Consider the following 26,717-nt stretch of genomic DNA (forward strand, 5'->3'; position numbering starts at 1 on the left):
CCTCCAGAGTTTCTGAGGCTGTTGGTCTTGGGTGGGACCTGAGAATGAATTTCTAACAAGTTCCTAGTTGATGCTGGGGCTGCTGGCCTGAGGACCACATTTTGAGAACCAGTGCTTTAACTATCCTCACTCATCTGTGCAGCCTTACAAACACCAAATAAAATAAAATCAATTATTTAGAAGTTGAAATGTTTCTTTATAATGAACAGTAATTGCATTTCCTTCAAGTCATAATTAAAGGTCCACCTATTTAAAAAACCCTATTTATCCTCTTCTGCCTTGTTCTCATTTATACTGAATTTTTATGTTTCACATTTAGGAAAAGTATAAATTTTTAACATCATGAATCCACATGGTATTACTAAAATATACTGATACTTTAATTGTTAATGTAACCATACCTTAACTGATAAATCTTTTTTTCTGGAGGAAGGGAGAGAAACTCATGAGGGGAACTGCACTTAGGGCTGAGAATGCAAACAACTGAATGCCTTTCCTTTCTTGGCTTAGTTGTGACTTTTTATTTTCATTAGAGTGAAAACTTGAAGCTGAGCGGTTGGTGGGAATTTACTTTGCTTCTGTGGCTAATTGCTTTCTCTTTCCCTATCATCTTGAATGATAGCAGTTTACAGTTTTACAGCCTTACCAGCAGTGTATTGGTTAAGGAAGTTTCAGATTTTTCTTAGTACTAACAGCTCACATTGGGTATTTCCTTTTCCCTAGTTTCCTCACACTTTCTGTATTTGGAAACTTAAGGCTACTTGCATAAAGGAATTTACATAGTCTGTATTTTTAATAATTTCCATCATTTGGTCCTCTAAAATTTTAGGTTTTCTTATCCATGCATCAAGATACTAGTATGCAAATCTGATATTCTCATACCTTTGTGTTCCTCTTCTTGCTGACCCTTTACTGTTTTAGCACCCAAATTCCTTTTTTCCTCAAGATTAATTTCTTGCACTTCTGATATATAAAATGAACCTTTTTGACATCTTGAGAGGCCATGAATTCTAGAAATCTTTATAATTGTATTTGCAGGAACTCCATTAAGTTTCTTTACCTTCAATTTTACTTAAGCACACAGACCTAAAATTAATACTTTTTGCTGTCTTAGAGTGAATGCATTGTACAATATGATTATTAAAAGCAATTTAAAAAATTACGTGGTTGATATAAATTATTATAATTGCTTTTGACATTAATTTGAACTTGTAATTGTGGTCAGGTGACTAATGCAGAGTTGTTCAGAAAAAGAGTAAATATGAGCAGTTATTTTTCATTTTATGGTGTTTGTCTTCTTTTAAACAAAATATAATGAAAACAGGACTACTTATCCCTTGTATACTTCCTGCCAACATACTGTGACATTGACTAAAAGATATTTCAAATCCCATTTTAAAGTCATATTTATTTATCTGCTCTTACAGTGGGAAGAAACCTGGAAAATCGTCAGTATGTTCTTTAGTTTTGAAAAAATGATATAAATTTCCAAATCCTTTGAGCAACTTCCTTCTTCACCTTGGTCCAAAGTCCTTCGTGCTCTTGGTCTATTTCAACCTTGAGTACAGTCCCCTTTCTCTCTCACCTGTTCCTGGTTTGGTGGGGAGGGAGGCTCCAATGGGAAGGGAAGAGTGATGAAGTATATGAAAAGTTTACTCACGAGTGGAATTGTTTTTTTTTGTTTGTTTTGTTTTTTTCCACAGCTGGAATTGTTGTCTTATGGGATTTCTACCATGAATATATTTTGAATAAATATTAAAACCATTTACAACATGGCAGAGCTTCATTAGTGGCTATAAAATATATATAGAAGGAGTGTATGAAAGGGATATCTAACTCATAGGAGTTTAGATTTCTTTGTTTCTGAGAAGTGTGAGGGTGAGATAAAGGGACGATCTTTGTAGGTATGAATAAGTGCAAGCAAGGAAATTAAAGTTTTTAATTTTTGATGGGGACCGGGTTAGTAGCTGAGAATTCCTGAGATCAAGAAACTTTAAAAAGAAGCAATGAACTCTTGTTACTGTAAAATTTAAGAAGAAAATGAAACATTAGTTCAAACAATAGACGTTGGTCTGCTGAGAAATCTTAAATCCATTTGGTGTTTAAAATTTTAGGATATAAAATTTGTTCCACTATTCATGGTAAAATAATTCATTTACACTAAATGGAGAACCATTGGCAAATTTTTATAAATGATTGAACCCATTTAAGAGAAATACAGAATAAGGGGAGTAAAACATGATGTTGCATAAGAATGTGACACTGCATTGTTTACATTATTCGTGCTTTTGAAAATTATTTTATATGGTATGTTTAAAAAATATGGCATTAAGGTATTACAGATTATGATAAAAGTTATCATTAGTTTAATATTTGTACAAACAATTTTAGTTATAATTTATTTAATATTTAAAATGTCCATTTGAAGTTCATTTATTATACCTTGACCTATAAAATTTACCTGTTTGATCCTATAGAAGTTTTCAGGTCTTGCTGCTCTACAGGGAAGAATCAACCTGGTTTGAGTTGAAGTGGCTCTAAGGTGCATGACTTTACATACCTACCCCTCTCTAACACAGTTCTCCTTCCACCCTCCGTGAATTAGTTGTGCTAAAAACTGGGCTACTTTTTCATTCTTTATTTGCCATGCTATAGTCTAGTTATTTAATATACTATAGAATGTCTGGTATTCAAATTATCAAGTAAATTTTGTTAAAATGCTCTTGCTCTGCTTGCTTTGTCTTCCTAATTTATATACCAGCAGAAAATACAATAATAACCCTGAAAATATTACATCCCATTGGGTTGTAATCAAGTTAAATATAAAGGAAATGGTTCTTGCCTTTATATAGCTTATAACAGGATCATTTGGACAAATTCATAGAACTCAAATAAATATCATCTTGCCTGGAATTCTAACTTAATTCTAATAATCTCAATGATAATGAATTAATGACAACACAAAAATAAGAAAATACTTCCAATAGGAATAAATAGGACATTCTAGGCATCATGTTAGTGACATTCTTTTTAATGTTGTATTTCAGGGAGTACTAATTTAGAAAAACCGAATTCATAGTCATATCATGTTGATAGTATAAGCATATTGCTCTATGAAAATAGTAAGTGTAACACAATGCTTAGACACTCAGTATTATGTACCACGCACTATGCTAAATGCTTTAAATTCATTCTGTCATTTATGCAGGCCATAGCATGGAAGGTGTGATCTATTAGCTTGGTATCTGGTATTCAAGAGTGTATAAGTACCTGTAATAGAACGCTTAACACAAAACGGGATTTAGAGGATAAGCTTAAAACCTGGCTCTTCCTTTGTTTCAGTATGTTGTCAAAATTTACTTTCAAGCTATTCAGTTTATGGCTCTGTTTTGTTCAGTTCCATTCTTGTTCAGTACCATTTTAAAGTCAATTTTAATTCTTAAATATTATGGTGAGTATCCAGGTAAGTTTCTTTTTTTTCAGTACATGTTGAACATGTCAAAAATTCCAATTAAAATGTATACTAAAAGAATAGAGAACTGTTAGTGATTTTCTTTTTATTTCCAGTTAAAATTCAGTGTGACCCATGATACAGAAATATCACAACATAAAGAAAATAGGACTTTTGTAACTCTTTACAGCAACCTAATATCAGCTGAATTTTTTAATTTATGGTACTAGTTGCTTGAAGAAAATATGGATCAGTTCTCTATTATATTTCTTTAGTAAAAATAAACAAATACATTATTGTTACACAAGTTTGATTTGTTTTGTTTTCCAGGTGCAACAATCGAACACAGTGTATAGTAGTTACTGGGTCAGATGTATTTCCTGATCCATGTCCTGGCACATACAAATATCTTGAGGTCCAATATGAATGTGTCCCTTACAGTAAGTATGAAGCTTGTATTTTTCACTTTCTACAGCATTCCTCGTTGATGCTGAAAGAGGACACATGTGAAAGAAGCATATGTTTATGGCCTACAAAACTATTATGCATGCAGAGCACTAACAGACTCGGGCCTCCAATTAGTTTCATGAAATGTGGACGGAAGCCATAGTGTGATGCTGGCCAAGTGTCTGTCTGTGTTCTTAAGTGTTTGGCTTTTAAGGCTAGTGTTTTTCCAGAAAACAAACTTGAATTAGCTATTCAATAGGGCAGATAGAAATCTGTACTTTTGCCCAATACCAGTTGCTGACAAATTGGTTTGGCTCACAGTTTTCTAAAGAAGGAATTGACTTCGGTTTTAATCGTGAGCTACTTGAATGGCTACCTGCTGTTGGGGTAACTTTAATGCCTGGTGAAAGCTACCATTGCAGGAACTGAGGCAAGTGCTTTCCTTTTTGTCCCTTGTCCTTAAGAGAGTACTCCTTTACCAGATTCAGTGACTAAATCTTAACACTAAATAAAACAAACGTAACAAAGCCTTGCACATATTTTTAATTTTGCAACATCCATTTTTAGTATTATCCTTTAGAGGAATATTTAAAATTCAGTTGGGAACTTCATAAGTAGGCTTCCGCTAATACTGTAATTCTGTGTAGCTTTCCTCCTAATCTCAGAATTCATACTTATGAATTGGATTCTGTATTTTCAACAGGAAAAAAACGTTTTAGGCAATTAAAAAGATTAAGTATATTACTTAATTTTCATCAGGTAATTTGTTTGGTTTTGTTCTTGACTTCTTTACTTCTTAAATTGGATAAACGTGTCATGCTACCTTAATTCATAGGCATTTGAATTAAACATTCTCTAGCAGCAATTTTATGATTTGCTTTAGAGGACTTCCCTCCTTAAAAAAAGATGGACTCAAACTAATAATGAAATTGCTTTTTCCAGAAGCTCAAAAACCAGATCACTAGTTCTGCTAGATTCATATGTTCAAACTATCAATATTTCTGAAACCAAAGGGCTGATTTTACATAGATATACTATGCCCAGTATGGTTGTAATACATACTGACACATCCTGTGAAGGCACTGTCTCTCTCTTCTCTGCCCGCAGTTTTGATAAATTGGCTTTTTGTGGGGTATCAGTTAAAGGCCAAACACAGATTATCTTTTCATCCCTGCTCTGTGTTGTGTTACTGTGAAATGGAGGCTTTTTATGTTTTCAGTATTTTCTATACCATTTGTAGGATTGGAAGCCTGCTGAGTGCACTGATCTTTATATCATTTCTCCTGTGTGTAGTGTTGGTGGCTTACATAATCATTCTCCTGTGCCACTGGAGGAACATTGTATTCTTTTGAGCTAACCAAAGTTTTGTTCCATAAAGTCACTTTCAGTTGAATTTAGTATGGTTTCTGTCCTCAAATTAGAAAAGGAATACAGCATCCATTCCCAAACAGTGGAATCAGTCAGAGCTGCCAAGAATTATGTCTTTCTGGAGCCAGTTCCTGTAATCTAGTCTATAGATCAAGAACAGTGTTAAGAAAATATTATTTTCAGACTTTTAAGTTATTTCTTGCGCTGTTCAAGAAAGGAAAATGTGGATATCTTCTGGAACATCTAACTTTCAAAATTTACTTTTTCAGTTCTCCAGAAGTAATGTACATTGTGTAATAAACTTGCAAATAGCTATACTCAGAGCAGTATTTGTTCTTTTTAGTTTTTGTCCTTAAAAAAAAAACCCGGTAATTAATTTGCTGTTACCTTTCTAGATGTTTGCACGAGACAGAAATAAGTCTATGGCTTTTTTAAACTACTCCTTGCTAAAGAGTAGAAGTAATTATAATTCCTATATACTGTACAGTGGTGACACACTATAAATTGCATGATTTTCACTAATATTAAAATTAATGGAAAGGATCTTTTTAGATTGTTCTGATCTTATTTAGGACTGTGTATCTTCTCAATCTCTTTTCCCCATTATCCTCTCCTTTTGTTTCTTTATGCTTCTGTCCTTTATAACCATCTCTTATAATTGTTTTTACTTTAAGAGTCTAGCTTTCACTTTTCCCTTGTTTTAATAGTATTTTGGTACTTTGTAATGTTTGCATACTCCCTTTACACTTAGTTGATAAAAACTGTCACTGTCAGATAACATTTATTATGTGTCTGTTACCACCTGGCTTTATGCCAGTTTCTATCCAGAGCAAATTCTTCAGGAGCATATCCATCCCAAACTGTTTCCACTTATTTAAAAAAAAATTTAGAAATTTTCCATGATCTCTGAAAATTTTATAATAAATTTACTCAACAGAGTCCATTATAAATGCTGTTGTTTTTTAACTTTGTATGTTTATAGACAGGCACATATATTATATTTGATTAGTAATTGAATGAATGTGTGTTTAAAAGAAGTCATAAGGATCTTGTAAGATAAAGGAGAGTAATCAGATCAGAATTTCCATATCCTACAGGTGTGATTTGGTTTGATTTTTGTACCCTCTTATCTCAAATTATCATTAAGTTATTAAAGTTATACCATAAATTCAGCTATGTTTTATTTTATGAGAAAAAAACACTTTTACTATTGATTGAATCATTGTTAATGAATAAACATCAGATTATTCAAAATGAAATAGTGTGTCACTTCAGATACAGAGTATGTAGGCTTTAGTTTGTTTGGGTCGATCTCTTGTCTTGCATAACCGTGTCCTTCACTGATGTTAGTGGGTCACGTATTTATGTTTGTTCTATAGCATAGTAAATGTATTGTTATGAATTAATTCATACAGTCTCTTAAGACAAGTTGCAATATATATTTGTGATGAAGAATGCTAATTTCATTAATTTGATTGTATTTTTATATTTTTCTCGGTTGAGAGAATTTTGGCTGATTTGACAGATATATATCCTTTGGGTTGTCATAAAAATCATAATGTAAGGTCTTTTGTTTTGAATATCCATATTTTATGCACTTCATCAATCATCAAAAGTTTTATTTAATTTTTTTTTTTTACTTTTACATTTGAATGTTACTTCTCAGTTTTCATTAGAATTATAAATTATATACAATATATATCCATTTTATTTTCTTTAATATAAATATAATAGTTAAATCGTAAATGAAGTCATCCCTATTTAATATTTTGCTCAGTAACTTCACTGTCATTTTAATGTATCAAATAATAAAACCCAGCCATTTTCAATTAATAGAAAACAAAATATATTTTCTACATTCTTTATTGAACTTGTTTTAAGTTCTGTTTTAAATGCGTAACATATTTTAAAATGTATTATTCCCATCTTTGCATTTAATTGATGTATTTCAGTAAAATCGTCCTTTCCTAAAAATGAAGAATATAGCTGTGTATAAAGATAGTCTGAGCAGACTCAACACTAATGATTTATTTTATCCTCATTTTCCCACCATGCCCTTCCTTTATTGATTCTAAGCAGGTATAATATTGCTCTTCACTGAGCAGTAATTTTAGGACCAGTGGTTTGTAAAAAAGAATTGTTCCACGTCAGTAACACTGAATTTCCTTTTTACTGGATGTAGTCAGGTTTACGCATTAATAGAGCAAGTATGTTTCCTGAAAGTGGTTAAATAGACCAAGTTGGACGGGGGAGGTGGTGTCTTAATGTGGAAGGTTTCCTATGGCAAAAATATTTGTGTGATATGTTTCTCCCTAAGGTATTTCGGGAGGTCAGTATTTAATCTTGATGAATTATCATAATTTTAAAAAATTAATCAAGCTAAGGCATCTTAATGAAATGTGCAACTACAGTATCTTTGAGTAGTCAGTTTGGAGATACAGTATTAGCACACCCTAATGCATTTTAATAAGGGAAGAGGGAGAATCACAGACATTAGTCTGGTCACTTTATGAAATTCAGGCAACATACTTCAAAACCTACATACAAAATCTAAAATAGTATTTTATGGTTTGTAATTATTAGAATACGATTTACCGGCGAGAATCTCACATAGCATACTTCCTAACTGCATAATCCATTTCTTTAAACTTCTTGGAGGGAGGATTTTTTTCTCCTATAACTCTACTAATCAGGTTTGTTTTATGAAAGCATTTACCTTTTATGGGGTCTGTGGAATCAAGGTATTTGCTTTGAATGCTTGGTATGATTGTTGTTGCATGCTAGCTTGCTTTTGTGTAAATTGATGATGGTAGACAATGTCATAATAAGCTAACCATAATTCTTTCTTCCTTTTTCTCCTTGCCTACTGTGCTTGCTTTTTCCTTGTATGTATTTTGCTTACTTTTTTTTAATAGACTTTATATTACAAGTTTGAGATATGTGATGTAGAGAATTTAATAAGGATTTTATAATATAAAGTATATATAAATGTAAATAAGTAAATTTCCTAATTATTAGTGGGGAAGAAAGGTACTACCTTAGCCTACCCTTCAAAATAACTATTGGGGTAAAGAGGGAGGCTTGTATATTCCTGGAAAGGAGGCAGATTCTTTATAGTTAAGATAGATTTTTCTAGAAACAGAAAATTTCTGCTTAATTATATATTTCTTCTTACATAAGTGTCTTTGAAAAATGTAACAATATCAGTATTCATTAGCTTTGACCTGAGCTTCAAAATTGAGTTGCCATGTTTATAAATATATTTCCCTGTTGTTATGCTTACCTAATTTTAGTCAGCTTAATAATGAGTTCGCATGATAAGATAAATGGGGATGATACACCTATGCATGCATCTGTGTCTATAGCCTACCTATTTAAAGTAAAACTTGATAAGAATGCTGAGTGACTTGGGAAAGGCAAGAGTTATGTACACCATGCATTAGTGAAGAGTTTCATTATTTATTCAGGTACACTAAGTGAAGCAACATGCCAACATATTTGTATTGCCTCCTTAATCTACTAAAATGATTGATCCATGTTCTTTTATGTAACTTTAGTATCTTTTCTCCTGCTAGGTTTTCCTGTTGTGTTTCTCTTTATCCAAAGTAGTGCAGCTCTTATTCTTCCTATATTTAGCATCTATTACGAATTCAATCTTAGACTGTCAATTTATTTTAATCTTTTTTCTTTTTTCCTTGCACTTTTTTTTTTTTCTTCCGATGCTTAAAATAGAAGTGGAGCAAAAAGGTAAATAATGTATACAGTTTGAACCCCAGCTCCCTGTTATGTGCCTTATGGATGTTACCTTCTCCCTTCCCTTCCCCTACAACACTCCTGACATTAATATATAATCAGCAGGATCTCATAAATGCACCTCATAAAGAAGTCGACTGTTTACATTGAAATTATATGACCGCTAAATCTGGTGACAGGGTAAAATTTCTGAAGTCGGCGAGGGGGAGCTGTCCTTTCTCTGTTTCTTTTCACTCTTTATCTCTTTTTTCTGATACCCTTGGATATTTTATTATTAAAGTGTCATCTTGCCTGGCTTCCAGTACCCTCTCCATAGCATGCCATGGTTACAGGGTCTCCTGGTCGCTTCATCAGTCCTTTCCTCGTATTTACTTTTCTCTGCTTCTAATTGCATTTTCCGAATATTTATGTTCCTTCAATTGAAGCACTTTTGTTTTCAGTCTGAGTTCCATAGACGTTCTAAATAAGCCTTCACATTGGGTTTGTTTTATTTGCTTAATTTTGGTGTTCTGCTTTCGGGGGCTTATAAGTGGGCTAAGGAAGGGAGGGTACAAAGTTTGGTCTAAAAGTACTTTGATCGCCCTTATGTACAAAGCTCAGAGTTTTAAAGCATAAATTACCGAATTATAAGATAAAAACACATAGCAAAAATGTACATTGTTAGCTCAATCATGAATGATCTTAAACTTAGGTTTGTATTTGTGAAAATAAACCCCAGCCGCTTTGTATGCTGGTACATCAATTATGGTAACTTGAGGAAAGAAAGGTAGTACTCGTATTAAGTATAATTTCCGGTAAAATTGAATGCTAATAGAGTGAATTTTTCTCTTTTGGTCTATGATCATTAAAACTTGCGTTTGCCTGTATAGTCTTTTAACTTTGCTTAATTCTTGTCTTTTCTCTGTGACTGTTAGTTTTTGTGTGCCCTGGGACCTTGAAAGCAATTGTGGATTCACCATGTATATATGAAGCTGAACAAAAGGCAGGTGCTTGGTGCAAGGACCCTCTTCAGGCTGCAGATAAAATTTATTTCATGCCCTGGACTCCATATCGTACCGATACTTTAATAGAATATGCTTCTTTAGAAGATTTCCAAAACAGTCGCCAAACAACAACATACAAACTTCCAAATCGAGTAGATGGTACTGGATTTGTGGTATATGATGGTGCTGTCTTCTTTAACAAAGAAAGAACGAGGAATATTGTGAAATTTGACTTGAGGACTAGAATTAAGAGTGGAGAGGCCATAATTAACTATGCTAACTATCATGATACCTCACCATATAGATGGGGAGGAAAAACTGATATTGACCTAGCAGTTGATGAAAATGGCTTATGGGTCATTTATGCCACTGAACAGAACAATGGAATGATAGTTATTAGCCAACTGAATCCATACACTCTTCGCTTTGAAGCAACGTGGGAGACTGTGTATGACAAACGAGCTGCATCAAATGCTTTTATGATCTGTGGAGTCCTTTATGTGGTCAGGTCAGTTTATCAAGACAATGAGAGTGAAACAGGCAAGAATGCAATTGATTATATTTACAATACCCGATTAAACCGAGGAGAATATGTAGATGTTCCCTTCCCCAACCAGTATCAGTATATTGCTGCAGTGGATTACAATCCAAGAGATAACCAACTCTACGTGTGGAACAATAACTTTATTTTACGATATTCTCTGGAGTTTGGTCCACCTGATCCTGCCCAAGGTAAGAATGTTCGCTTGCTAATGCTTATATCTTTTATGAACAGGTTATTTTTAAGACTTCTTAATTTTTTTCCTATTTATTTTCTTTCCCTTTTCATAGTTCAAGGGCAAATGATAATATTGTGGCATTTCAAATTGTCACATACTGTGTACATTTTAGCCTTATATTGGTCCATTTTCTTTTTCTGAATTTCTTCGTTTACATATTGGTTTCAAAAAATTGTAGCATCCTTGGTTAGTTTAGATTTTCATTGCTAAAAATGTAATGCCAACTACAAACCTGTTAGCTTTGTGTGTTTTTTCTACCTGACTTCTGAATTGATTATAATCTATGTGCAGACCTTTTAACTTCTTGGTGCCAGTGGTTAAAGGAAATTTTTGTTAGGAAGTCCCAGGAGAATTGCTAGGCTTGATATACAATGCCAGGCATAAGTATTCTGAAGTTTTGGCCTCTGCTCTCTGGGTAGGAGAAGGAGTCATCCAACATCTTACTAGATCATCGTATAAAATAACACATTTTTATTTCCCAATAAATTTGTGACCGTATTAGGTCAGTATTTCTGTGACTTTAACTGTTACACATGGACTAAGCATTAAATGATCCCAAGTGTTGATTTATGAAGACAAATCCGCTAGCATTTTTTGATTTGTGTTCTCTTTAGGTATCTTTATGGAGGATCATTACTTAATAAATCTTTGGAAGTATATTTTAGTTTAGCAAGTTAATTCAGTTCTGCAGTGAACAATTTTTGAGGGTAAATGAAGTTTTGAATATTTCATTAAAACAAGATTACCTCATACTCATGATAAAAGAATGACCTCTTAATATATTATTATAGAGCTTGCACTTATTATGTCTTTTCTATTTGAGCAATAATATTTGTGTGTTTTTTTTTTTATTTATTTATTTATTAATATCATTATTAATTTTTGGCTGTGTTGGGTCTTCGTTTCTGTGCGAGGGCTTCCTCTAGTTGCGGCGAGCGGGGGCCACTCCTCATCGCGGTGCGCGGGCCTCGCACCGTCGCGGCCTCTCCTGTTGCGGAGCACAGGCTCCAGACGCGCAGGCTCAGTAGCTGTGGCTCACGGGCCCAGTTGCTCCGCGGCACGTGGGATCTTCCCAGACCAGGGCTCGAACCCGTGTCCCCTGCATTGGCAGGCAGACTCTCAACCACTACACCACCAGGGAAGCCCAATATTTGTGTTTTAAAGATCTGAATTATTTCAATTTTCTGAGTTAATTAGAATTTTCACATTATTGAGTTACTTCAAAATTGTAGGAGCCAGAATGTTCCTTGGAGTGACTAAATCAATCTCTTCAACAAGGTGGAACATAAATTAATATCTTTTTCTTCTGTTAAAGCAGTATACATTCACATACTTAAACACAATTACATATACCCACACATAGTTTAGGGTATAATGTTACTAAGTTCTAAATATCGTCATAGGGTTAGGACCTCAAAAGCAGTAGGCTTTTGTAATTGAATTTCTAATTTGAGTTATAGAATACAAAAATATGTGATTTTTCTTCTTAACATAAGGGCAATAATGACATATGACTTAGTATAAGCCCCCTTTTTCTCTAATTCATGTATGTCTAGAATTTGTTGGGTTAAAGTTGTAGCAAAGTCCCATTGTTAGACTTTCAACAATGAAATCTGTTAGGACATAAAAATCTTTGTTGATAGTATCTTAGTATTCTTTATTTTTAAATTCAGACCTATCTTTTTTCTCTTGAGGCCAGCAATTTGGGATGGTTCCTATATCTCAGTTGTTTTTCTAAATGCTAGTACTATGCTTCTCCTTTATCCTATAGGTTTGTAAAAGGCAAAAGGTCAGTAATCGACAAAATTTGACACTGTGGAGATACATGTGTTAATCTTTTTTGTAACCTGTATTACCCTCACAGCTCTTAAATTTATCTTGGGTAGCAGTAAATCTCTTTCCCTCCATTAGAAAAAAAAAGAAAATAAAATTTAAAAATGTAAATTCATAATCAGGCAGCACCTAAAGTTGAATACAGATGCAGCTCAACAAGGAATCATTGCCTCCCTGCTTGTCACAGAGTACTTCATGAAATACAAGATGAGTAATAATGTCATTTTCCACATGTGGCTTATGTTCTAGTAAATAACCTGATCCATTTCAGATGAAAGAATCTTTGATAATTTGGGTGCTTTTTGGAAAAAAACAGTTACCAGCTTCGAAAATGAGAAACTTAGCCATATGTGGTAACTGCATTCCTACAGCTGTGTTGTGTTATCCAAAATAGTTAACCGTTCTTATATATTCTCAGAAAGTGAAAATTCGTATTGACCCCTTATTAAACCCTTAGTGGTAAAAAGTTTTATCTGACCTAAATTTCTTGCTGATGTTTGAATTGTATTATCTTATTCACATGTTCTTTATAATTTATCTTCAAATGCTTTTGGAGAGACTCCTGTCTCGCTCATCTAAGATATGTGCTGTTATCTAACTGCATGTAGATGGGGCATTGCAGAACTATTGTGGCTCATACACTTAGGTCAAACCAGTAAGCCACTGTCAGCAAGTCTCATGTACTGGCTTTGCTACCATGTATATAGCTGAAGTGTACATTGTACTGTAAAATGGATAATTTTTCATTGTGGACTGTTTCACACTGTATTAGCTTCAATACTTTTCCCCATTTATAAACCCAAGCCTTTCATTCCTAACAGCACAAGTATATTATTGCTTGGCCTTGATAATGTTTTCAAATGCATCTTTCTTTTTTTCTTTACATTTTTAGCTTTTTGTGATCTCTGCGTAGTTAATTTGCTCCATTTCCTTGAACTAGGTGTGTTTTTCCTCTTTTACTTTCTTTCTCTATAAAATGGGCTTAGAAAAATCCCATTTCAGTCATATATTAACTCTTTTCTATGTCTTAATCTGAATTGATTTATATATTTACTTTATCTGTCTTCAGATGTGATATCCCAAACATTATTGAAAAATATTGTGTCTTGAGTTTTGACAGTTTCTGAATATCTGTCTTAGAGTAATAATGAAGTATGACACTTAAACAACATGAGGGAAACTTTTTATCAAGAGAGCCAGTTAGGTCTATTACTTAGGAAGTGTTTAGCATAGAATACATATTTCTTAAAACATCTTCCCACTGATAATGGATGCTAATTAAAAGATGATCAGTGTGTTTAGACATCGAATAAGGGTAAATTTAATAAATCTGCAGTTTTGCCTTACCAGGCTACAGACTAACTCTAATTGGACTTCATTCAGCGAATAATGGGTGAGTTTGGGGACTTGGAAGAGGGAAATAACCACCCATATTGTCCTTAAAATCTTTTCACACAGGAAAAAGCTGGTGATAATTAGCAAGTTCTTAGTAAATACTGTCATAGTAAATTGAACCATTCTGTATGTGTTTGTTGAAATTTTCATGGGTACCTATTAAATATGTTTATTAGCATTATTGGCACCGTTTCTAGGTCTCTGTACTCAAATAATAAATGGTAGGTAGAATGTTAAGTCATTAAATCTGTGTGTTTGATATGGCACCTGATAACTGTGGGACAGGCTCTGTAAAGTAGGGTTTAGATTTATGATACAAGTCTATTGTGAGTTGCCATGTTTTCTGTTACCATTTACAGGATATTCTTGAGTTTTGAGCCTTTTGCCACATATGGTTCATTATGAAACTTTTTATTGCTTCAGTATCTTACGTTCCCACATTTTTCTTCTTTTAAAGATTTACGCAGAACACAGTGTCAAATGCTCCAAAATAAGGGCAAATTGCTTTGTAGGGTGCCATACTTTCCCAGAGTCTCTGAAAATCTTTTACCTAGAAAAGTAAGATCATAATATTTAAGAGTATGGACAAGTGAACCTGAACAAATTGCTTAACTTCCTCCATGGCTCAGTCTTCTCTTTTGTAAAAGGAAGATAATCATAGTGCCTACTTCATGGGGTTGTGGTAAGGATCAAATAAGATGATCTGATGATCCATGAATGGTGATTAGCATAGCATCTGGTACATAAATGCTGAGTAAGTGTAAGCTTTTATCATCATGGGATGCCCTGTTGCGTCCTGTCTTCACCTAAGGAAAGAAATATTAACTTTTAGAACTACCTCTTCATTTCCAGCTTCAACATTAGAAAAAAATGCTTTGCTTGAAGTTGTTAAACTTTGGCCTTGCAAAATCTTATAGTTGTCCTCCTAAAGGGTTTCATTTTGCCACGTAAAGTTGACGTTCATGTTTATTTTCGTGATACCCCAATATTTCCTTGATTTACCTTTGAAGAATGTTTTGCTTCCCTTTAAACTTCTTTTGATGAACAAAAGGTAAAAAGGTATGAAAATTATCAATGACACATGCAAATAGGGTATAGAATGTTGCATGAAATTTTGTGCATTTAATAAAAGTCATTTTATTGCCTACCTTCACTCACTTGTTAGGAATCTTTACTGATGCTCAGCAAACAGATCACTAATTGTAGTATAGTTAATACGTATTTCAGTGATTAAATATGTACGAATTAGCACAGGGTCAAGGGATACATCAGAAGGTGTAGCACTAAACCATTTTGCTCTGCCCTTTTCTCTTTGCTCCGAATCCCCCCCCTCACCCTGTCCCCGGCTTTTAGATTTCATTCAGCAGCATTCACTTGACACTTCTGCAAAAGATTGTGATGCTTTTGACAAATGTTAATTGAGAAAGCACTGAAAGCCTGGCTGCATTGTAATCAAAAGAAAATTACGAGGTTTAACAGGATGTCAGGGAAGCGCTTTACAGAAAAAGATAAACAGGTTTGAATAGGTTTCTGCAGCAGCTGGCTAGGCATGATGCTTGGCTAATGTACACAGGCTTCTCTCATATGGCCAGTAACTGATGCCCTGGAAATAATACATAGCTTAAGAAGTTTCTCTTGTGATAGAATGAAAAAAGGGTGTAAAAAGTGTGTCTTGCGCTTACTGATAACAAGAAGTTTCTCACTACTAAAGAACTAGAAACAAGTGCACATTACTTTTTCTGATAAACTTAGCGTACTCTGTCATAGAGTCAGAATTATGTAAACTACTTATGGACCAGAGCTTAATATTATCAGTGATAATATGAACTTGTTTTCCAAGAAGTTTTAATGTTCTAGCTTGTTTCTTATGTATAGCAAAGCCATAAAGTAAGTTAATGTTTTATACGATTATTTTTAATAATAGTTATTTTTAGTTTGCTCTACTCAATTTAAATTTAAGGCATCATATTTATAAGGTCTTAAGAGCCAGTAATCTAAATGTTGATAAAACTATAGTGTGATCACCTAATAGATTTTAAATGGTGCCTTTAAAGTTTTACTGACAGAATTTTTGTTGTTTTTTTAAACTAATTAAGTGTTAATTAATGAAGGAAACATTAAGCTCCATTATTATTTTAACCTAGTGGATTTAACAGTTTAAAAGTAATGTTGGAAGTCCAAAATAACCTTAAAATTGTTTTCTTTTAAAATGTTTACTTTGAAATCCACTTTTATATTTTTAAATTCTTTTATACTCTCTGTTACGGGTCAATAGGATATGTAGGGTTGTTTTCAAATAAGGCATTATTTGATCGAACCCGTTATCTTGATATGAGATTACATTGTAACCTCTGACCAGAGCTAGTTTCTTTTTCATACCTGTGTTTTCAAAAGTAAAAATGTGGAAGCCTCAGATGTTTCCTTACTGAAACAGCACAAGCATGCCCAGCTTATCTTCTGTTTGGATCTAATCAGGCATGCTCAAAAACCTCTCAAGCAAGAATGGCTGCTGGGTGGAAAGATGTTACAGTATTTGTTTTCCTGCAAGATGCAGAGTGGGTGACTTGAAATTTTCTGTTGTCCTAATTATATGTAATGGTTAGACTTGCGCTGATACTTTGAATTTTATTGTTTCAGCGTATGAATTTATATAAGAAACGGATTTTTCTAAATTATGTATTTGATATGACATAATGTATTTGATATGTACATTGAAACTTTCTGTATGAAACTGTCCCTCATTTCCTGTTACATGATATATGATGAAATTGTACATAAAATTTATTATCAAATATTTCATTGAGAAGTAAGCCTAGCACAATTAGAGTCATAGAGCAAAATCTATGGTAAATCCTAAACTGCCATCGCTTAGCCAACAATATGAATCAATTGGAATAAATGAAGAGATTTAGTCTTCCTCCCACCCTACGGATATTCTCATTGATTTCTCATTCTGTTGGTGTTGGGGTAGTTGGATGGGTAGGGGTTTTGTGTGTGTGTGTGCGCTCACGCGTTCACATACGAGTGCAAGTGTGTGTTTGAGATTAACATCCTCGTCTTCTTTCCATAGTGCCTACCACAGCTGTGACAGTAACTTCTTCAGCTGAGATGTTCAAAACCACAGTATCAACCACAAGCACTTCACAGAAAGGCCCCATGAGCACAACTGTAGCTGGATCTCAGGAAGGAAGCAAAGGGACAAAACCACCTCCAGCAGTTTCTACAACCAAAATTCCTCCTGTCACAAATATTTTTCCCCTGCCAGAGAGATTCTGTGAAGCGTTAGACGCAAGGGGGATAAGGTGGCCTCAGACACAAAGGGGAATGATGGTTGAGCGACCATGTCCCAAGGGAACGAGAGGTATTTCCTGTCAAATACTATAAATACATTTTAAAACTTATTTTAAGTAGGTTCTGAATTACCCAGGAGTGATTTTATTTGAGGAAAGAGATATTTACAATAGGTAACTTCATGGTTATTTTTTGTTACTTTGGTAGTATGGCACATGTAGACAACTTAAAGATTTTTAAACTGTAAAAGTCATTTAAGGTCAGGCACTGAATTACCTCTCCCTCTTAGAGACCTAGGTCAAGCCTGAGATTTTTGCCTATGGATCCTCTAGTGAGGCTTCCTTACAGCTGTCTTTCTCATTGCAATGTATCATTTTGGATGAGTCCCAAGAAAATCAAGGGCTTTTTGATTGTTTGCTGTAAATGTCTGATATTTCTGTGCTGACTTTATATTGACTGTTTATAGTCTGCATTATACCCTACTTTTCATCAGTTGTTGTCAACTACTTCCATTAACGTTTATTCAGAATTTAACACGCGGGTAGGATCATCATAGCTGATTTCCCGAATGCATGCAGAAAAAATGGTTTCAATTTCACTGTTGCTTCCTACGTCTGTTGTAGGAACCGCCTCGTATCTCTGCATGCTTTCCACGGGAACATGGAACCCTAGGGGCCCTGATCTTAGCAACTGTACCTCGCACTGGGTAAATCAGCTGGCTCAGAAGGTTGGTTGGAACCTTTTAATATGACACACATTGGTGATTAAGGGCTTTAACTTCTAACATAAATAATTTAGCTTTGTATGTTAAAACCAGCTTCATTGCTCTCTGTTCAGTGTAAAAGTAAAAAATTATGCATAGCTTTGTCTGTAAACTGTTTATTCAGAGTTACATATGTTTTAGGGCATGCTGTTTTCTATGTTAAGCTTTTTAATGAGTACATACTTGCTTAATTTCATTCATATTTAGCTTGTTCTGTTTCTTTTGATGTTTGTGAGACAAATAGTGTATTGGCCTAATAAATCAAATGTCATTAATTCGCAACTGAATCCACAGAATGCAAGCAGATGTTCATATTGCAGATGATTATGATAGAATAAGTAAAAATGACTTCAAAAAGCATTAGTAACTTTAATATTACAGTGTAATGCAGTGACATTTTAGTTTCTCCTTCACCATCTACCTTTCTAAAATGCAAGCAGTAGATAATAGCCCTCAGTATTATATTGATTACATTCTCACTTAAATTTCTGGATCATTGGAATAAATAAGTAAGATTTTTAAATAGCAGTTTTAAATGGTTGCAGTGAAATGAGAGAACTATCTCAAAATTTTTTTAAAGGATTTCTGATTTTTTTCCCTTTTGTTTCTTTAAAATGTCTGATTAAGTATGTCTTTCTGAGGATCTAAGAACCTTTAATCATCTGAAATGAAGAGAAAGTTATTGGTCTCAGTTGCAGAATTTGACATATTTGCAAATATTTTTCTCACCACAACAGAGATACTTGGGAAAAGAACAAGAAGCCACAAACAGAACAAGAAATCTTACTGAGATAATATAAACTGTCATTTCAGATCAGAAGTGGAGAAAACGCTGCCAGCCTTGCCAATGAACTGGCGAAACATACCAAAGGGCCAGTGTTTGCTGGGGACGTGAGTTCTTCAGTGAGGTTGATGGAGCAGTTGGTGGACATTCTTGATGCGCAGCTGCAGGAACTGAAACCTAGTGAAAAGGATTCAGCTGGACGGAGTTACAACAAGGTAGGTAGAAATTTTCTGTTATTTTCAATTAGATGTTTTGTATGGCTGCTCTGGATTCTTCCAGCAGTTGACCGCCTAACTTTTGGCCCCCTTGACGTACGCATAGAAACAGAACTTCTAATTTGGTTCATATCTCAAGAAAGAATTATAGTTGGGAAAGGAGCACCGTGCACACCCATCCCCACCCCCCAAATGACGCTAATTTCCTGAGGGAGATTTTAGTTGGTGGTAAACTTCATTTGCCTGGTTGTGGTCAGTACCCTCACTTTGGAAGGCGCACTAGGAGAGATTGTGTTATACAACTCATATACTAATACAGTCAACTCTTGTGATCGTAAGAAAATTGTGATGCGTATAGGAATGTTAGCCACTGAAATACTGTTTTCAGTGGTAGGTTTTGAGAGAAGGACAAGTTTCTTTTGCTAGGAGCATGGTGTGTTAGTGCTACTAATTTTTCCTACCTTGACAAAAATTTGATAGCTATTTTAACCATACTATAAAGTGTTTATATGAAATTCATATGAATCTGAAATCTGTGGCTAAAATGGTTTTATGGGTTTTTTTCTTCCTTTTCATCACATACTTTGTCTCTAGGTTTATCAAGATACTTTGGATTATCATGTTTAGTAAAATGCAGCTGAAAACTGAATACACAATCTTGGCAATCAGTATAGACTCACAAAAATCCAGAGGATTATGGTACATAATAAACGCTGAGCTCAGGACCACCAGCTTAATTTTTGAGGATTTCTTCTTTCCTCAATTTTCAACAGATAAAAATCTAACCTGATTTTCTTTTCTTTTACTAAAAAGCTCCAAAAACGAGAGAAGACATGCAGGGCTTACCTTAAGGTATCTCTCCTATGCTGTCACCCTGCTTTCTCCCTTCTTCAGCTACCTGCTACGCTTTATCATCTTGCTGCATGATCCAATGTATTTCAGTCTTTGATAATTATATAATGTGCCCCATATCAGCTGTACAAATGTTGGCTTTTCACAGGTATATTACTCTCAGAATAAGCAAATAATTTATTTTTATAATTTTTGCTGTTTTTCCATTCATCCAAACATACAAGAATTTTAATGAAATATCCTCTGAATTGGAAAGTAATCATAAAGTCTCATTATTTCCTGTTGTCATCTCTGTGGATTAAAAAACAACTTGAGGAAAACAGCTATGATATATTCTTGGCAGTTTATCATATCAAAGACTGTGTAGTCATAATGTATGTGCATGAAAAAGTCACTGCTTTCTTATCTCTTTGGTGTACTCTTAAATAAAATAGGCTTTGTCTTGAAATTTTTTGGAGTCATTTCTAGAATCAGGTTGATATGGGAATGGGTTACTAGAAATAAAACATAAATAATGTGACAGTGCTCTCGATAAATGTTATCTGTTGTTTTTTATCGAGATGATAGAAACAGAAAGCCACTGTTTGGCTCAGAATCCTCGTCCACTGCAGCCAGATTTTCTCACTGGTATATCCAAGTAAAATAGGAAACATGGTGAGGCTAACAGTGGAATTATGCCAAGCCAGTTCTGTGTGGTAGATCCAAATAATAAAGAAGTTCCTTTTGCTGGGGATGGTTACTTTCTAACCCTACTCATCTGGGGACCATATTCCTAGTCAATCAAACCTTGAAGAACTAATCTGTATTATGTATGAAAACAAAACAAAAGAACTTTGTAAGTTTTGTAGACTAGAGATTATTCAAAAGATATGACTTCACCAGTTTTAGTTGGCAAGATCTAGAAAAAAAGAATAGCATTTCACTAACCAGTAATAGACATTGTTGCATCTGAGAACTTTACAAGAAAAGGCAGTGGGAAAGTCTGTTTTTAGGTGGCAATATTTTGAAAGTCCCTTATTAGCCTGTTTAATGGGGGGCAAAGAAATACATGCTGAAGTGTATAGAATTTGTTGTACGGACATTTTCAGCTCACCTTTAAGGTATTAGTTAATGTGTGAAATGTAATAATTAGTATGTTGCCCAGGACATATATCTCAGTGAGAATAGAATAGCCTTTTTTCTTTGGCAGGGAGACTACTTCAGGAATATGATTAGGCTAATGATCATTTTGATTCCACTAGAAAAATACAACTGGTAATAACTAAGGAGCATTACAAATTAATATAAACATGCCATCAGTGAGTTATGTGTACAGGTAGTAAATTTCAGCATGACCTTGATTTCTGACCAGTGTCATTTTCAGTATGTCTCAAGTGAGCTTCTGTGTTCAGATAAAACTAATAAAGCTCCTTAAGTTACAAATCAGAAGCTGACTTACACTATGCAAATGAAGCGAGTTACTGCTTTGTGACAGAGGATTCATTTGTAACTTAGATTAGAGGCTCCAGTCTGTATTTCTTGGTGACTAATGAATCTGGCCTCAGCAGACCAATTTCTGTTCCACTCTAGTTAATGGCTGCAGCAGTATCAGTGTGAGCATTCTGACTATTCTATCTCCCATTAGAGAGAGAAAAAAGCCTTTAATGCCACTTGCGAGTATCTTCTACCTGCCAGGAAGGTCGTGGTGGCTCACGTGGCAGACAGAACGAGGATATCAAGATGGACTAAGCTAATTAATCTTAACTCTGACAGTAGCCTCAACCAACTTTCCCCCCTGCTCATTTCAATATAGTACCTCAAACTAGCAATTGTTGTTGTTGTTCTTTGTAGAGTGTGTGTTCTTTTTTCTCAGTGATTATCAGTAGATCAAAACAATTGATATTTGGGCTTAATGACACATTATGGCTAGGTAAATGGGAAAGAGTAAATAAACTCAGTGATTTCAGCTATCCAAGCCATAGTCAGTGTACAGCTACAGTAAGTATCAGTACAAAAGCCTGCCTTCAATTGCTTAACTGACTGGGTTACATTTTTATTTAATGTTGTTTTACATGGTAATAAACTAAACCTACACATATGAATATTTATAACTTGGATATTTATTAAGACTTTACTTTGCCTTTCTGTTTTTATTAAATTACTAGTATAGGTTTTAAATATTTTGACTGTTCTCTTGATCTCCTTAAAAACAGATGATTGTTTATGAATTAAGGTATACTCTCAAGTGTTTTTTAGCTGGCCAGGCAATTGGAAGAGTGAAAATGTTCACAGGTCATTTATACACTTTGAAATCACCTTGGTTTTTTTCCCAATGATAATAAGTAGACAATGTGAAAAGGCACAATTTTGGTTATTATTTTAGTTCAGGTTCCAAAAAACAATATGGTTTAATTTTCAAGCGTAGATATTAGGCTACTCTAGAGACACCAGTGTTTTCTATTTAGAACATTTAAGTCTTGAGCTTATATGTAGGAGTGACCATGCATGTAGGGGTAATACCTCAGGTTAAGAGCTGACACTGGTTTTATTTCTTTTCAACAATTGAAATATGATTAGATAAACAGAAACGAGTCATCTCTTTATACTTAGTCTTTATAATCAAATAGTAGTCTACTGATCTTCAGCTGGTTCTGTTTTGAAAGGGTCAGACATCAAGTTGGCCAGATATATGTTGCCCAGGTGTTCTTCCGTAAGAGTAAATCATCATGACAGATAAATATTACAATCGTCACTAGTCAGTGATTGAAAATCACCTTGGTACTAGAAGCAGTCAAAACTAATGATAGTTTTCTAATGGATGCAGGCAATTGTTGACACAGTGGACAACCTTCTGAGACCTGAAGCTTTGGAATCATGGAAACACATGAATTCTTCTGAACAAGCGCATACTGCAACAATGCTACTGGATACATTGGAAGAAGGAGCTTTCGTCCTGGCTGACAATCTCGTAGAACCAACCAGGGTCTCAATGCCCACAGAAAATATTGGTGAGTGAATCTATTGTCAGGTGTAATTTTGATTTAGAAGATAGATGTTTAAGAGAATAATGCTTCCATTGAGTCTTTTGAGTTATTTCCCAGTGCCGAACTTCTATTTTGTCCAATTATTTTTGTCCCTTAATAAGAGATATTATTGATCACACTCATAAAATTAATGCAAAAGCCAAAATCTATCCTGTGTCTTTTAAAAGTTGGTTTTATGTGTTTTTTTCCAAGTGAAAAATCATTAAAGGAAAACAGTGTGTAGAGTACTTAACTGCCAGAATATGGACTGCTTACGTAATGAAAGTGCTTGCTGTGGAGCTGTGGCGAATGCCTTTCCATTTTATACAATACGTTCCTAATGAGGTTAAATTACTTTCTGGAATGCGTTCTCCCAAATATTTTAGGCACGCAGATATTTGAGCCAAACGTTTATATTAAACAGAACTGCTTTCAGGTGAAAATGTGGTCAGTGAACTACATCACCCATAGAGCAGAATATCCATGCTTTATAGATTGTAAAATAGCTGCAGATAGTTTTGAAGCATCATTTAGAATTTAAATGCTGGCAGCGAGAGGTAGGAATTCACTTTTGATGGTATTTGAAAGAAGTACTACTGTAAGTACAGAAATTATATTAATTTAGGCTTGACTGATTTAGAATTGTTATTCAGTGGGGCTGAGCTCGGATGAAGTTTTAGTATCCCTTAGTAAAGTAAAAAAGTTTCCAAAGCATAAATGTAAAAAAACCCCAAAGGGAACACAGACTACTACTCTTCCATTGAAAGAGTGCATTGGAGCAGCAGATATTGAATGAAGTTTTGCTATCTGGAATGCCATATCTTATTGCCTTATTGTGCCTACCTACGTATGAGACTTTTATTTAAAAATACAGAGAAGCAAGGTGTATAGGAGAAATAGACATCAATCAGATTATGATACCTGGATTTAAATTCAAAGCCTTAAGTTTATTTTAAATAACTGAGTTTTTAGAAAAAAAGATATATTAAAATCATGTTTTTATTTACTTTATGAGGTTTTGAAATGACAAATAACTTAATAACTTTAAGTTAAGTGAAATCAAAATAATTTGGCCTGCTTTAATGTGGGAGACCAGTCGTAAGGAAAGTGATATTCTACCATAGCTTAGTAGGAATAGAAAATGAATAAAGCTCCTCTTTTATGTCTAAAGCTTTTGTTATTTTGAGGTTAATCTATTTAGTAGTCTAATAAAATTCCTAACATACGCATTAAACAGTTCTTCTCAAATGTTTCCATGGACGTACCTGTAAGGTAAAGGAGTGTGGACTTGATTGTCTCAGAAGATAAGTCATAAAAAGTATCGTTTGAAGTGTTGTGTTGTGACCTCAATTTGTTTTCTAAATCTTCTGAAGGCTTTTTTAAAAACAACCAAAAAACATAAAATTTCCCACGTAAGCTCCTACCAAGAGTGCGAAGAAATTTTGATAGGCCAGGTCAACATCCTCTGCTCCCATCGGCTTCACGTATGCAGAACACGCTATTATTATATGTCTGAGATATTTTTATCTCAGTTTGAGAGTGGCCAGGAATATTTTTTCCCTGATACTTGTGTTTTTCAGAGTTCTAAATGTTTATCCTTTACACTGGTTTTTTAAAAATTTTTAATTAAAGAAAGAACATTGTGGGTAGAGATTCTCATAGTGTGTAGTACACATTTTACTGCCTTCTCAAAAATAATGCCCTGAACTTAATGTAGGCATGTATTTATTACCCAAGAATTATCGATATGAAGGTCATTTTACATATTCCAATATATTTCCATGTCTTTTATTTCACAATTTTGTGAAAAATAATATCCATAATTTAATATGACATTCAAGAGTCAACGTTTTCCTAGGACTTGTTCTCTTTTTAGACGTGAGAACTAAAATAGCCCATTATCCCTTTATGTCTTCACTTTATGTTCTTATCTAAATTTAGGGTGTGGATACAGTGTATCTTTGATTATTAAGACAATTTGATGCTCCTCCTTAGTGGTTTCTCCTTGAATCCTTATTTTCACTTGATTATATGATTTACCTTTATACATGACCTCGTCAAATGGTATAATTATACCTGATTATAGCTTTTTAAAATCAACTTTGAGGTATAATTTATATACAATAAGAGCAGCTGTTTTAATGGTACTCTTTGATGAAATTTGACAAATGTACACCCGTTTAACCAACAGCATGGTCAGTATTTCAGCCACCTCAAAAGGGTCCTTTATAATCTTTGTCAGTCAGTCTTGTTATACCCCCAGCCCCAGGCAACCACTGATCTGTTTTATGTCACTATAGTTTAGTTTTGCTTTTTCTAGACCTTCAGTTGAATGGAATCATAGACTATATACTCTTTTTGATCTGGCCTCTTTTACACAGTATAATGTTATTGAGATTCATCTATGTTGGTGCCAACATCAGTAATTCGGTCCGTTTTATTGCTGAATTTCCATTATAAGGACACAACACTATTTGTTTATCTATTTGTACATTTAGGTCGTTCCCACTTTTTGACTGTTATTAATAAAGCTGCTGTTTTCCCAAGTGGTTGTACCATTTTATATTCCTAACAGCAATTAGAGTTCTAGTTGCTTCACATCCTCACCAGCATTTACAATTATCTTCTCAAATGTCTTTTTAAATTTTGGTCGTTTTAGTGGTTTGTAGTGGAATCTCATTTTGGTTTTATTTTGCATTTGTATGGTTGCAGAGTTATGTTTTGCTGAAAACTGTTCCAACTTTTCATGTGCTTATTGGCCATTCATATATCTTTTTGTGAAGTATCTGATTTTGCCCATTTTGAGTTCTTTGTTTTATTATTGGATTATAAAGATTATTTATATATTCCTGATACAAATCTTTTGTCTCATATATGTATTCTGAATATATAGTCCCTCAGCATGTGACTTTTCATTCTAATTTCTTAATGATATCTTGAGAGAAGCAAAAGTTTTTAATTTTGATTAAAAAATCCTCACTACCCAGCTTCAACAACATCTAGCCAATCCTGTTTCACTTATTCCTCTCACCATTGTATAATTAAAGCAAACCCTAATATTATATTATTACTATAAATACTTTAATATGTATCTTAGACTTTAAAAAAAACCAAGCCATTGTCATACTTTAAAAAATTATCAAAAACAGGAAAGATAAAAAGGGGATTTCAATTATTTGATTTTTGTAAATTTGTTAATATCTAATTTGTTTAAGCAGGATACAAACAAGTTCATGTTGTACATTTGACTAATGCATTGCTCTTTCTGGAAAGGAAGAGTTTTCCTTCTACCCTTCGAGGTTCTTTGGCTGGTCTAATAACCTCAGGTTTAAATCCCACCCCCCCAATACTTTCTGTTGGCAGCTTATGAAAAGAAGCACATAATGTTTGATTGTCTTTCTTTGTGATCTTAAGATTGATTATGTGGTTTAGTTATTATCAGCCTAATCCAGCATAATAAAATTCCCTATCATTTATTTTCCCAATGGGCTTAGCAGCCAGCTTGATTGTATACCTCAATTTAAGCTTAGTTATATTGCAGTAACAAAAACCCTAAAGTCACAGTAGCTCTCAACAACAAAGTTTATGACTGCTTTACTCCATGTCACCTGAGGCTTAGCTTTACTTTGCTCCCTACCATCTTCAGTTGGCTCCATGTTGCTTTTACCTGGGACTCAGGCTGATGGAACCTAGTACACTGCCGGTCTGCTGGCAGAGGTCCTAGTTTTTCCATTTTACACTGTATTACTTTTCTTCCCCTTTCATCTCACTGCAGCCACTGCTCAGTGATGATTTTGACAA

At 34.1% G+C, this 26,717-nt stretch overlaps 1 protein-coding gene across 9 annotated transcripts in view; it reads left to right on the forward strand.

Annotated features, from left to right (window-relative positions):
- The window catches only part of ADGRL2 (adhesion G protein-coupled receptor L2), a 180,052-nt gene that overhangs the window by 122,610 nt on the left and 30,725 nt on the right, over positions 1 to 26,717 (forward strand). For all 9 annotated transcript variants that reach the window (XM_068540173.1, XM_068540170.1, XM_068540176.1 and 6 more), the window contains exons 4-9: positions 3,782 to 3,891; positions 9,934 to 10,734; positions 17,080 to 17,370; positions 17,924 to 18,027; positions 18,877 to 19,062; positions 22,718 to 22,901. In XM_068540173.1, coding sequence (XP_068396274.1) covers positions 3,782 to 3,891; positions 9,934 to 10,734; positions 17,080 to 17,370; positions 17,924 to 18,027; positions 18,877 to 19,062; positions 22,718 to 22,901 — 1,676 coding nt within the window. The remainder of the gene's footprint in view (positions 1 to 3,781; positions 3,892 to 9,933; positions 10,735 to 17,079; positions 17,371 to 17,923; positions 18,028 to 18,876; positions 19,063 to 22,717; positions 22,902 to 26,717) is intronic.

Source organism: Eschrichtius robustus, chromosome 3 (genome assembly GCF_028021215.1).
Source record: "Eschrichtius robustus isolate mEscRob2 chromosome 3, mEscRob2.pri, whole genome shotgun sequence".
Classification (NCBI taxonomy): Eukaryota; Metazoa; Chordata; class Mammalia; order Artiodactyla; family Eschrichtiidae; genus Eschrichtius; species Eschrichtius robustus.